Source organism: Bos mutus, chromosome 13, assembly GCF_027580195.1.
Source record: "Bos mutus isolate GX-2022 chromosome 13, NWIPB_WYAK_1.1, whole genome shotgun sequence".
In the NCBI taxonomy this organism is placed as follows: Eukaryota; Metazoa; Chordata; class Mammalia; order Artiodactyla; family Bovidae; genus Bos; species Bos mutus.
The window spans coordinates 26,988,829-27,001,942 of record NC_091629.1 but is presented as its reverse complement, the minus strand read 5'-3'; the positions used below and the strand labels follow the sequence as shown (position 1 = coordinate 27,001,942).

At 54.6% G+C, this 13,114-nt stretch overlaps 2 protein-coding genes across 2 annotated transcripts; both read right to left on the bottom strand.

Annotated features, from left to right (window-relative positions):
* Nucleotides 1-1,806: 1,806 nt before the first annotated feature.
* Nucleotides 1,807-6,156, bottom strand: LOC102269698 (probable cystatin-15). Its single transcript, XM_005888997.3, has 3 exons — nucleotides 5,879-6,156; nucleotides 2,909-3,019; nucleotides 1,807-1,985 (listed from the first exon to the last, which is right to left on the bottom strand). The coding sequence occupies exons 1-3, from the start codon at nucleotides 6,071-6,073 to the stop codon at nucleotides 1,905-1,907; spliced, it is 387 nt and encodes a 128-aa protein (XP_005889059.1). The 5' UTR covers nucleotides 6,074-6,156; the 3' UTR covers nucleotides 1,807-1,904.
* Nucleotides 6,157-9,025: 2,869 nt separating this feature from the next.
* On the bottom strand, nucleotides 9,026-13,114 carry LOC138990518 (probable cystatin-16). Its single transcript, XM_070382073.1, has 3 exons — nucleotides 12,551-13,114; nucleotides 11,343-11,453; nucleotides 9,026-9,212 (listed from the first exon to the last, which is right to left on the bottom strand). Exons 1-3 carry the CDS (start codon nucleotides 12,749-12,751, stop codon nucleotides 9,132-9,134), a joined length of 393 nt encoding a protein of 130 aa, XP_070238174.1. The 5' UTR covers nucleotides 12,752-13,114; the 3' UTR covers nucleotides 9,026-9,131.

The window sequence follows — 13,114 nt, the reverse complement described above, 5'->3', positions numbered from 1 at the left end:
TGGTTTCACTGATGACAACAGCAGTGGGCGTGAAATTTACCAGTCCCCTCCGCAGGCCCTCTCAGAGCCTGTGACCGTGAGCTTCAGCTCAGTGGATGGGCCATGGTTTTACTCTGATAAATCTGCTCCAGAGAGCAGGATCCAAATGCAGAACACAAGCCACAGACAAGATACCTTCATGGGATTCACACATCTCTAAAGATCGGGCTTCCTTGGAACCATTTCCCAGATCTTGGGCACAAGCACCAACCACCTGGGGACCTTGTGTCTCTCTGATGTCAGGTCACAGAGATGGGCATGAGTGGGAGAGGAGAGGAGATGAGAGAAATGAAGCCAGAGGGATTTCCAAGACAGAAAACTACCGTCATATAATGAAACAGAGCAGATGTCAGGCCTTCCCCAGGGGCGTGAGGGTTCAGGTGAAGATGCTCACCTGGGGCAGAGCCAGCCGACCCTCAGGGAGGGCCTGCTTGTCCCAGGCCAGTGTGGGGCCCAGAGCCACAGCCCTCAGAACCAGGAGCTCTGAGCCAAGGGTGGGCAATAGGCTGGCTTAGCTGACCACAGACTTACCCTGTCAATGTGTACATGCCCCTGCCAGACCGTGAGGATGTTACAGGATCTACACACAGGCTGGACAAGGAGCCAAAGCGGAGCAGGCCACTGTCTTTGTGATGTGGCTGGTAGAGTTGTCCTCGGTAGTCTTGGGAAAAGCAGTCTCATCAGGGCTGATGACCCCTTCAGGGGAACCAATTGGCCAGGAAAGAGACAAGCTAATGACCACGGACAAGAAAATCAGATCCCCAAGCTCAAAAGGCAGAGGAAAGACCCTTCAGCCCCTCCCAAAGTCCTCCTCCAGACAGTGTCCCATGACCTCTCTGTCCCAGTTGGGCCCCCACACCCTTGGACACTTCAGGGCAGCCCCTACCAGGACCCAGGGAGAGAGACATGCTTGTAAAGAGTTCTGTCACCCCAGGGCCCGTCCTAGGGCTAGTGATCTATGTTGACAGCCTTGGAAGACAGGCTGGGCTCCAAAGGGGAAACACAAGGGTCAGGGAGTGGGAGGGGATGGGGGGACTGGAGCTGCCATCTTCTGAGCCATCCCCAGAAACTCTGAGAAGACATTCTCATCCATCATTGAGCTCCAGGGCAGTTGCCCTATGGGGCTCCACAGAGGACAGAGCCTTCCATCATCTTAGTCACCCACTTCCCACCCCTGTGCCTGGGCATCCTCCCCCCTACCCCAACCCAGAAGGACCATCCACTGTGAGTCTGGCTTCAGAGATGGACATGGAAAGGACACAAGTGGCTGTCACCTGCAAAACTGTCTGGATTCTTTTTGAGTGGAATGGATGGAGGGTGGCGACATTGGAACATAAATAGAAAAAAGAATGGAAGAATGGATAATGGAAGGAAGGATGGAAGGATGAAAACACGGGTGATGCAAGGATGGATGCACGCATGGCTGGACAATGCATGGAAGGATGGCTGGATGAGTGAATAGATGTGTGGGGAGATGAATGGAAGGATGAGTAAATGGATGGATGGAAGCGTGCGTGAATGGACAGGTGATAGACAAATGGAGAATATATGAATGAATGAATATACAACACCAATCCCAAGGGCCCTGTAGGACCCATGAAGGACAAACTTCCGTGAGCAGAGGAGTTTGATTAACTCAGGACCTGCTCCTGCAACCAAGGTGAGACCAACGATAAATTCTCCATCGCTCGACATTGGCAACAACATCCATGGAAATAAATCATCAGAGAGAAGGAAAAACTGACAGGGACCCAGAACATGCTCTAAGATGCCTTTAATTGCCCTGGTGCCATGCAGACCTAGGACTCCAGACCCTCACTCTTCAGGGGAAGAGGACCTGCCGTGGGAGTCCGGAGCTCATTCCCCTACATCTGCTGGCAGGTGCTGTTCAGGAGGGTAAACTTCGTATATAAGGGCCTTGAGTCCACAATGAAAGTGCAGTTCACCTGAAAATAAAAAAAAGTAAATCTATGTAAGACATAAAATAAGAACAATGTAACAATGAGGGTGCAGAAAGGACTTAACAGGAGCTCAAGGGACATTAAAAACTAAGAAGAAAGAAAAGCAGAATCAAACAGTAGCCTGGGGCTTGGTTCTGGAGCTCAGCTCTCCATGATCAAGGCTGGGAGTTCCTGAGAGGGTGCCTGGCGGAACCATGACCTGCCCCTCAGGGTCCTCTCCCCCAGGGCATGCGATGCCTGAAGGGCTCTGCCCAGTGAGCTCCCGGGGCCCACAGCCTGCCCAGGAGATGGTTCAGGTGACACCCCCCCGCCACCCAACAGTGGCTGCAAACCCACCCCTGCGGAGGCAGCTCCAAGGCTGGGTCCAGAGAGACCCCAGCCCCACTGAGGGCATCTCTCTGACTGGGACCCATCTTCAAGATCTCAGTCTAACCGACCAGACGTCAGCCCATAGGGTGATGACATGAGGACTGATTGACTGAGCCTTGTCCTTGCTGGCCAGGAGACCAGGAGGAGGGTGGGAGCGACCAGCAAACTAATCAGTCCTCCCATCCAGAAGAATCGGAGCAGAGGAAGGAGAGGCCCACATGGAGAACTGCATCTGCCTGGACCCAAGTTCGTAGGAAGCTGGAGGCTGGGGAGCCTCCATCCTGGAGGGAAGGGCCCAGGGGGGTCTGTAGGAGTCTCTGGTGGGCCAGCCAGGCTGTGAGCACAGGGCCCAGCTTGCTGCTGAGCTGGGAGCATCTCTGTGCAGGGGGAGCCCTGGGACCTGGCGGGGAAGGGCCTGACCCTGCATTCTGTTCCAGGGTCAACACTGATGCCTTCTAAGCCTCCTCACACACCCTCCTTGACATTCTTTTTCATTCTCTGAAGATTTGTGATGCTTTGGGTTGATTTTACTCTCGAACCTTTTTCCCTTCAGGGCCTTCTTGCAAGGGGCAGTTGTCGATGTCTTCATCGTGTTTTTTACAGATTGTGCGGCCCAGGTGCAGGTCCATTAAATACGTCAAAGAGAACTTCTGTCAAAGGGAGATTGTAGAAACTTCTGTGAGTATACACTTTGCAGTAATGAGAAAAACATGGAGATTCGGATAGAAAATGGGCAAATGGTGTGAATGCGCATGTGTGAATCAACTGGGACAAACCTAGGTGCATATTCTTATTTTTTTATTATCAGTTTATATTTTTCTTTTTCATCCTAAATCTCTATTTTCTTACAAAAAGATGCCCCTGAGTGCAGCTCCTGCAGCCCTGGAATTTCCCCTGCCTCACTCCTCCTGATGGTTGGCACCCAGGAGCCGCATCACCAGCACATGGCATTGGCGGGGCAGGGGGGGGGGTGTTCCAGGACGAAGGGCCCTGGCATTGACAGTACACGCACAGCACACCTGGCATCACCCAGCTCTCAATCACATTATCCAGACACCCGGAGGGCATCACACGGCTCCTTCTAGGGAGGGGACCAAAAATGCTCATCCGCTGAGCCTCTGTCAAAGCCATGCTGTCCCTTTAGGGGGCAACATCCAGACCAGGACGGGAGCCCGGGGGCTGGATGTTCCCTCTCTCCTGGGGCAGCTGTGACACCCAAGGGCTCATCTGGCAAACCTTCATCCAGGTGGATGTTTGTGACCCAGGTGCTGCTCTGTGTATTCATCAGCTTCTCTAAGAAGTCATCATGAGATAGAATCTCATCTCTTATGGAGAGGCAGTGAGAACTCGGAAGAACTCAAACATGGAGAGGGATGTAGCCAGAAACCTCCCCAGGGAGGAAAATGCCTCTGGGGCACTGACCTAGAAATTTCTAGAAAACTGGCTTCCTTAGGGGTACAGGAATGCCTGCAGCTGATGCAGCCCACCCCCCCAACACACACACACACATGCCCAGTCTCTTGCACTGCGGCTGGACCCTGGGCAAGGACAGGTTTGGGATGGATCGGGGGCAGCAGTGGCCACACGGATGCTTGAGGCGCTCTTGGCCTTGCCAAGTCCGGGGCTGGGACTCAAGCCAGGGAAGGACCAGCTGGTCAGGAAATGAGGGCATGTGAGGGAAGCTGGGGCTGTCTGTGTAGGAGAAGACCCTCCCATCAGAGCCCTGCTGACTCAGGTCGACTTGGGGCTGGCCATCCAGTGTCAGGCTTGGGTCTGGGCTCAGAACAGCTGGACAACAGTTAATCCAGACGAAATGTACAGGCGGGGGAGCAATGCACATCAGTGGGAAAGTGCCGCCCGGCCGAGCGCTCAGGACACCATGCTCCCCTCTTCCCCACCCTGATGCTCTGTAACCACAGTCTTCCTGACCTTCCCAGGCTGCCTCGGGGATACCCGACCTTCTTCCTGTCTCCCCCGCCCCTCTCTGTGCCGTCTGCCCATCTGCTCAGCACAATGACCTGGGGTCCACGTGTGACACCCTACCCATACCCCACATCAAGTTCCAAGCAGACTCAGAAGCCAGCTCTCCTCTGCCACCCGGAGACCAGGGCAGGGCTCCTGCACCCTGGTCTCAGCTTGCACCCAGGCTGAGACACCCATTTCTCTCACAGTGTCCAGAGAGACGCTGGACAAAGCTGAGCAACCTCTTCTTCTGAGTCCCTGATACTCTGAGGGGAATATCCTGACCGGCCACCAACACACCCACACCCTGCGTGCTATCACCTCCCGCCCCCCACCCCCACACCCCCTTCTCTGCAACACAGACCTACAGACTGCAGCCTGGCCCTGCAGACACTCATGACTCCTCCTGGTCCAAGGCCCTCTCTGGGCTTCCCCATCCTTCTTATCCCCAAACCTTCATGTGGGTCCTCCCAGGAATGCCAGTCTTTAAAAAGGCTCTTCTGCCCCCCACACCACCCTCCCCACAGCCCTGCAGTCCTGCACTGACTGCTCTTGTCCGCCTTTTCAACTGTCTCATCCGAGAACTTGGGGCTTGATTGCTCTCATCACCAGGGTAACAGCCCCAGGAGAGCAGGCCCTGCTATCTCCACTGCCTCCTTCAGGCCTGGAGGGGGCTTAGGGAGGGGGAGAGACTCCCCATGGCCCCACCTTTACCCTGAAGTCAGGCCCTGGGGTGAGAGTGTCGGATCTGTGGTCTGGACGAAAGGACAAGAGATCCTTGTCAGTGTTAGTGGCTCACTTGTGCCCGACTCTTTGCGACCCCATGGACTATAGCCCGCCAGGCTCCTCTGTCCATGGGATTCTCCAGGCAAGAGTACTGGAGTGGGTCACCATGCCTTCCTCCAGGGGATCTTCCCAACCCAGGACCAATGGTGGTCTGCTCCACGAGGTGCCTCAGCTCACCAGCTGGGCCATGAGCCCAGCGGCCTAGGCCCGCTGTCGACTCTGTGATGCTGCTCCTTCCTGGACTTTGAAGTTGGGGTGCTGCCCCCCGGTTCATCTCCCTCCTTGCTTAGCCTTCTGCTTCCCTCTCCTTCTCTCCCCTGCTCCAAGCATTCAGCAAATATATTGGAACCTTGGAGCCCTTCTAATGGAAGTTTGTATTTTTAAACATCCTTGACCAAATGAGGGCTTCCCTGGCGGCTCAGACAGTAAAGAATCTGCCTGCAACATGGGAGACCTGGGTCAGGAAGATCCCCTGGAGGAGGGCATGGCAACCCACTCCAGTATTCTTGCCTGGAGAGTCCCCTGGACAGGAGACCCTGGTGGGCTACACTCCATGGGATCACAAAGAGTCGGACACAGCTGAGTGACTAACACTGACCAAATGAAGGGTCTCTTACCCTTTCATGCAGACCACGGACCCGCCACCCCAACCCTGGGGCCTGACTTCAGGGAAAAGGTGGGGCCACAGGGAGGGTCTCTCCCCCTCCCCAAGCCTCCTCCCTTCCCACCTCCATGCCTTCCCCTACTCCCCTCACCCTCACCTTGTGCTGACTCCTCCTGACCCACAGCAGCTTGTATGCATTCTCGTCTGGTTGGTGCTCATTGAAGTGGTGGATGGCAAACTCCACACACATGCTGAACTCTTGCCCTGTCTTCCCGATGTCCTCAAACATCCAGCTGCAGACATGAGGCCCCAGAGCAAGAAGCCCCAGGAGCAGAGGCAGCTTCCAGAACATGTTGTCCAGCGTCTTCCTGGAGGCTAGCTGAGTGCTTGGGAGGCCGTCTCCTCAGCTCCCCACCCAGCACCGCCCTGTCCCGCACAGCGCTCTGCTGCCCACCGGGCCCTCTGCCCAGTTCCTCCTCTCTGATCCTCCCATTATCACCAGATGGGAAATTGAGCTGGGGGTGGGGCTGGGGATGTCCCAGTTTCCACCCCTTGTCAAATAAGCCTTGGGCACCAGGGACCCGCAGGCTCTGTTCCCCCTCATCTCTAGAGCAGCTTCAGACCAGCCTCAGTAGGGTCTGGGTGAGGGTCTCGAGCCCTCTGGAATTCCCCTCATGGTAGTACACCCCAGAATGGGCAGAGTCATAGGAACGCTTAGGGATATTGGTGGGTCCTGAGTCCTGGGCAGCTGAGGGTCAAACTGGATCTTGGCTGCAGCCCATGACCTCAGGAATCGTCTGGAATGTACAGTGATGGGCAGTGTGTGGGCTGGGATAGTGTCCTCTCCACCTCCCACATCTGCGGACCTCCTTGCCCTGGGGCCTAGCTGTCCTGGGCACTGGGAAGGGGGCTTCTAATGTCTGTGAGCAAGGGGGAAGCCAGCCAAGGCAGGGGCCCTGCTGGAAAGGATGTGAATGGCAGCCAGGAGGGGGTCAAGGGCTGCGAAACATCAGGATTAGAATACGCTGAATTTGGATAAATGTCTTATCAACTCAAAAAGAGTGTGTGCTCTGCGGCCACTGGTGGATAGTCTGCAACTGTTGTTTATTTGTCAAATCAACACTGAGGTGCAGCCTGGGGTGCTTGGCAGCAAGCCATGGCTCCAAAGAGACCACAGAGAAATTGAAACAGACGTTTCCTGCTCTCAAGCTCTGGACGAGGTACCAGCAGGGCCCATGCTGTTGGTGAAGGAGGGGAGGGTCATGACTGGGGGCCAAACACAGAGCAAGATGTGCACGCCTTCACTGGAGGCCCTGGACTCCCGGCTAAGGCCAGATTGGTCAACTCAAACCAAGAGAGCAGGTTCCGGAAAGCTCTGCAGGGGTCTTATCTAAGGCGGCTACAGGGGAAGGGAAGCCTCTGGGGGAAGTTGCACTGGGCCTTTCATTGGTCCTCTTGGGCCTGTGCTCGTACTGGGGGCTCATGTCAGGGTAAGGTCCCTGCAGGCCACCTGGCCACACAAACTGGATGTCCCATGGAGTAGCCTCAAGTCTCCACAATACTCCAAATCAAATTTGTTGAATGATTTCTTACACTTTTGTATGTATCATCTGGCTTTCACCTTGTGGACTATCTGTCAACCGTTGAGACAGTGCTTTCACTCTTCCCCAGACCAGGAATCTGGCTGTCCTCCCTCTGGTTCTGTCCCTTGTAGCTTTACTTCTCCGGAGACTGGGAGAAGGGATGACCCCTACATCAGAGAGACCTCTTGTAACTTCCCTAACTAAGCAAAGCTGTTACATCGGTTTCCCAAACACTGTGTTTCTGATCCCATACGTGTTTAGAGCTACAACCAGCAGACGGAGGCTGCAGTTGACATTAGCCACCTTCACTTGAACCCTGGTGTCCCCCCAGAAGCTCGTGGTGGGCTTACAGTCACCTTGCAGCTGGGTCTGAATGCTAAGCACCATGACACAAAGACAGGGACAAGTGCAAAGCCCTCTGGTGTAGTCAGGTGTATCTGAGCTCAGACCACAGCACAGCTGAAAAGAGGAGGACAAAGAACCTCTGATGGGAGACAGGAGATGAGGCTAGACTTGTCCAGCCCAGGGCCCACAAAAAATGGCTTCATTCCTCTGAGCTCAAGTGCCCTCAAAGGAAGCTCAGATGACCACATCCCCACTCCTATCAGTTTGTACTTGCCCTTATCAAATTGTGGGGAGATGTAGAAATCCCAAACACAGGTACCAAAGGACCAAAGCTGACTCCGGCCAGCTGTGCTCATGGAGTTGCCCAGAGCTGGGGGACAGGGCAGAGGGGGGTCTGTCTCACCAGTGCTTACGGCCTCATCATGGGTATTGGCCAGCCAGGAAAGGGACCAATGACCATGGACATGCAAATCAGATTCCCCAAACTCAAAAGGCAGAGGGAAGACCCCTGAAGCCTCTTCCTCTGAAGTCCTCCTCCAGATGGCATCCCACAGCCTGTCTGTCCCAGTTGGGCCCCACACCCTGATCCCTTAGAGCCTCCAGGCCTGTCCCAGGGCTAGTGACTCTGTGTTGATAGGCTTGAAAGACAGGCTGGGTTCCAGTGGGGGAACACAAGGGTTAGGGAGCGGGAGGGGAGGGGGTACTGGAGCTGCCATCTTCTGAGCCATCCCCAGAGACCCTGAGAAGACTTTCTCATCTGTCAATGAGCTCAAGGGCAGATGCCCTGATGGGGGTCCACTAAGAGCTTTCTGTCATCTTAGTCACCCACTTCCCACTCCTGTGCCTGGGCATTCTCCCCCACCCCACCCCAGAAGGACTATCCACTGTGAGTCTGGCCACAGAAATGGACATAGAAGAGACACAGGTGGCTGTCACCTGGAAAAACTGTCTGGATTCCTTTTGAGTAGAATGGATGGAAACTGGAGGGATTGGAGGGTGAATGGACAGAAGAGTGGATGATGGGAGGATGGATGTATGTCTGGATGGATGGATAGATGGATGCATGGATGATGGAAAGATGAATGGATGCCTGACTATATGGATGAGTGAAGGGATAGATGCATAGACACATGGATGGACAGATGATAGAGAAATGAGGAATATATGGATTAATGAATGGATATGCACACTAACCATGAGGGCCCTGGAGGAACCAGGAAGGCAACCTCTCATGGTCAGAGGAGCTTGATTAACTCAGTACCTGCTCCTGCAACCAAGGTGAGACCAATGATAAATTCTCCATCGCTGACATTGGCAACAACATCCATGGAAATAAATCATCAGAGAGAAGGAAAAACTGACAGGGACCCAGAACGTGCTCTAAGATGCCTTTAATTGCCCTGGTGCCATGCAGACCTAGGACTCCAGACCCTCACTCTTCAGGGGAAGAGGACCTGCCGTGGGAGTCCAGAGCTCATTCCCCTACATCTGCTGGCAGGTGCTGTTCAGGAGGGTGAACTGTGTAAACCAGGGCCGTGAGTCCACAATGAAAGTGCAGTTCACCTGAAAAAAAAAAGTAATTCTATGTAAGACATAAAATAAGAACAGTGTAACAATGAGGGTGTAGAAAGGGCGTAACAGGAGCTCAAGGGACATTAAACACTAAAGAGAAAAGAAAAGCAGAATCAAACAGTAGCCTGGGGCTGGGCTCTGGAGCTCAGCTCTCCATGATCAAGGCTGGGAGCTCCTGAGAGGGTGCCTGGCTGGACCATGACCTGCCCCTCAGGGTCCTCTCCCCCAGGGCATGCGATGCCTGAAGGGCTCTGCCCAGTGAGCTCCCGGGGAGCCTGGAGACTGCCCAGGAGATGGTTCAGGTGACACCCTCTCACCCCAACCATGGCTGCAAACCCACCCCCGCGGAGGCAGCTCCAAGGCTGGGTCCAGAGACACCCCAGCCCCACTGAGGCCCATATGCAAGGTCTCAGTCCAATTGACCAGACATCAGCCCATAGGGTGATGACATGAGGACTGATTGACCGAGCCTTGTCCTTGCCGCCCAGGAGACCAGGAGGAGGGTGGGAGCGACCAGCAAACTAATCAGTCCTCCCGTCCAGAAGAATCGGAGCAGAGGAAGGAGAGGCCCACAGGAGAACTGCCTCTGCCTGGACCCAAGTTGATAGGAAGCTGGAGGCTGGGGCTCCTCTACCCTGGAGGGGAGGGCCCAAAGCGGGCGGTCTGTGGGGGTCTTTGGTGAGCCAGCCGGGCTGTGAGCACAGGGCCCAGTTTGCTGCTGAGCTGGCAGCATCTTTGTGCAGGGCGAGCCCTGGGACCAGGAGAGGAGGGGTCTGGACTCATCGTTCTGTCCCTGGGTCAACCCTGATGACTTTCTTAAGCTCCCTCCTTGAAGCCTTCTGTGAGGTAAAGAAAATAGACATAGTGGTCTCTGCCCAGATTCCTGGCACACAGCATCTGAATCCCTTGTAAGTTTCTAAGTGATAAGAACTCCAGGAGCATGTTCTGTTCTACTGAGGTGATTCTAGTGAGCTCCTGGATGGGGACTGGTTACTAGAAAAACCCACCGATGGAATTGGAGATAGTCATGCCAACGGAGGAAGTCTCCTCCCAAATCCTGACCTGAGATTCAGAACACCCATGTGGGTGACCACGTTCTTGTACTGGGGGGTGACGCACCTCAATCACCAAAGCTTCTGTGCTCGGGACCCTCCCTCACCTCGTCCTGGGTATCTCTGTGTCTGGCTGCTCACCTGTGTCCTTTCACTATATCTTTTAATAAGACAGGAAAGCTAATTATTCCCTGAGTTCTGTAGGTCACTCCAGCAAATTAATCAAGCCTGAAGAGGGGGAGATGGGAACCCCTGATGTGTGGTCAAATTGGACAGAAATTGTGAGCAACTGGCATCTGAATGAGGGACAGGTGTCTCAGGGGCTTCAGCCTTTAACCTGTGAGACCTGATGCCACCTCCAGGTAGGTGGCTGGTGTCCTGGAAGGATTTCTTGGTCACTAGAAGGATCAGTAGCAAGGTGCTCTGTGTGGGGAATAAGGAGTTCCAAAAGGCAGTGAAAGTGTTAGCTGCTCAGTCGTGTCCGACTCTGCTACCCCATGGACTGTAGCCCACCAGGCTTTCCTGTCCATGGGATTCTCCAGGCAAGAATCCTGGAGTGGGTAGCTATTCCCTTCTCTAGGGGATCTTTCTGTCCTAGGGATCAAACCCAGGTCTCTGGCATTCCAGGCACATTCTTTACCATCTGAGCCACCGGGGAAGCCCAAAGGGCAGAACTGTTGCTAATTAAAGGAGAGGCAGCACCGAAACCACCCGAGGCAGAGGCTCATAGAGGTTAGGAGATGACTGCCTGGGACACTGCATATACCCTAACCTTGACAGCAAGCCCTCCCTTTGAAAACTGCAGAAGAAATAATGCAGGACTGTCACTTCCTTCATCCTTATCACACACTCCTGCTTGACTATATAACCTTTCCCTACTCACCAGGGAGAGGGGGCACAGTTTTTGAGGTACTAGTCTTCTGTGTTCCCCCATTGCCTGGCAAGGTAATAAAGCCACTCTTTCTTTCTCCATAATTCTGCTTGGCACTGGGACACAGAGAGCCAAGATTTTGGCAACATGCCCTCCTTGAAGTGATTTTTCCGTCTCAGGTTGTTTTCATTCTCAAACCTTTCTCTCTCCTGGGCTTTCTTGCAGGGGGCAGTTGTCAATGTCTTCGTCGTGTTTCTTACAAATTGTGCGGCCCAGGTCCAGTTCCATTAAATATATCATTGTCCAGCTCTGCCAAGGAGAAATTAGAAAACAGAAGGGTAGAGAATCCAGTAGAAAAGTGGGCAAAAGACTAGACTATGCATATGAATAGGACATACACCTATGTGCAATTTCTCTACAAGAACATACCAACCAAAAGATGCCCCTGAGTGCAGCTCCAGCAGCCCTGGACACTTCCCTGTCTTGCTCCTCCTGATGACTGGGACCTGGGAGGCGTATCACCAGTCCACGGCAGTGGCGGGGGGTCGGGGGTGTCATGGGACAGAGGACCTGGGGCTGACAGTACACGCACAGCACACTTGATGTCCCCTAGCTCTCAGTCGTATCAGCCAGACACACAGAGGGCATTGCACGGCGCCTTCTAGGGAGGGGGCCGGAAATGCGCATCCACTGAGCCTTTGTCAGAGCTGTGCTGTCCCTCATGGGGAAACATCCAGACCAGGACAGAGGCCTGGGGGCTGGACCCTCCATCTCTCCTGGGGCACCCAGGGGCTCAGCACCCAAGGGCAAACCTTAATCCAGGTGGGTGTTTTTGACCTGGGTGCTGCTCTGTATGTCCATCACCTTCTCTAAGAAGTCATCATGAGATAGAATCTTGTCCCCTACAGAGAGGTGGTGAGGACTTGAAAGAACTCAGACACAAAGAGGGATGTGGCCAGCAATCTCACCAGGAGGAACACACCTCCAGGGCTCTGACCTGGCATTGTCTAGAAAGCTGATCCCTTAAGGGTTCAGAAATGCCTGTAGCTGAAGCCACCAGCCACAAACATATACACACAAACACACACACATGCCCAGCACCTTGCACTGCAGCTAGACCCCAGGTGAGGACAGGATTAGGAGAGATCAGGGCCAGCAGTGACCACAGTGATGCTCAAGGGGCCCTTGGCCTCCCCGAGTCCAGGGCTTGGACTCAACCCAGGGAAGGGCCGGCCAGTCAGGAAATGAGGGCATGTGAAGGAAGCCAGGGTCATCTGTGCAAGAGGGCGGCCGCCTCCAGTCCCTTCAGGAGTGTGTGCGGCGGGGACCCTCCCATCAGAGCCCTGCTCACCCAGGCCAGCTTGGGGTGAGCCGTTCCACAGCCCCAGCCCATGACTGTCACTCACCTTTTGCTGGGCTCGCCTCACCTCCAGCAGCTTGTAGGCCTGCTCCTCGGTATTGCCACTGTTGAACCAAGCCACGGCGAACTCCACAGACACCACAAAATAATCGAGGTCCTTACTAATGTCTACGAATTCCATTTGAATGGCCCAGACATGCATGCCCAGGACAGCAAGCCCCAGAAGCAGAGTTGCCTTCAGAAACATGCTGCTCGACCTCAGCCCGAAAGACAGCTGACAGGGGCGTGGGAGTGGTCTCTGGGCAGGGGCGCCCTCCACAGCCTGTATCCCCTACAGCCCTGCGCTGCTGGCCTCCTGCTTTGAGGGGGCCTCTGCCCAGCCGTTCCGCAGCATCCCTGGCCAGTCTCTCCTGTGGACACCAAACAGAGGCCAAGTGGGGGGTCGCATTCCCTCCTTGGTCACGTAAACCTCGAAGGTAGGGACTTGCACCCAGCAGGCTCTGTCCCCCTCATTTCCAGGGCTTCATCCTGTGAGTGTCCCACGCTTGCTGGGCCCTGAGTCCCCCGTTTGCCTTCAGGGCCGTATAAGCAGGGACTCCCGGAGTCACGT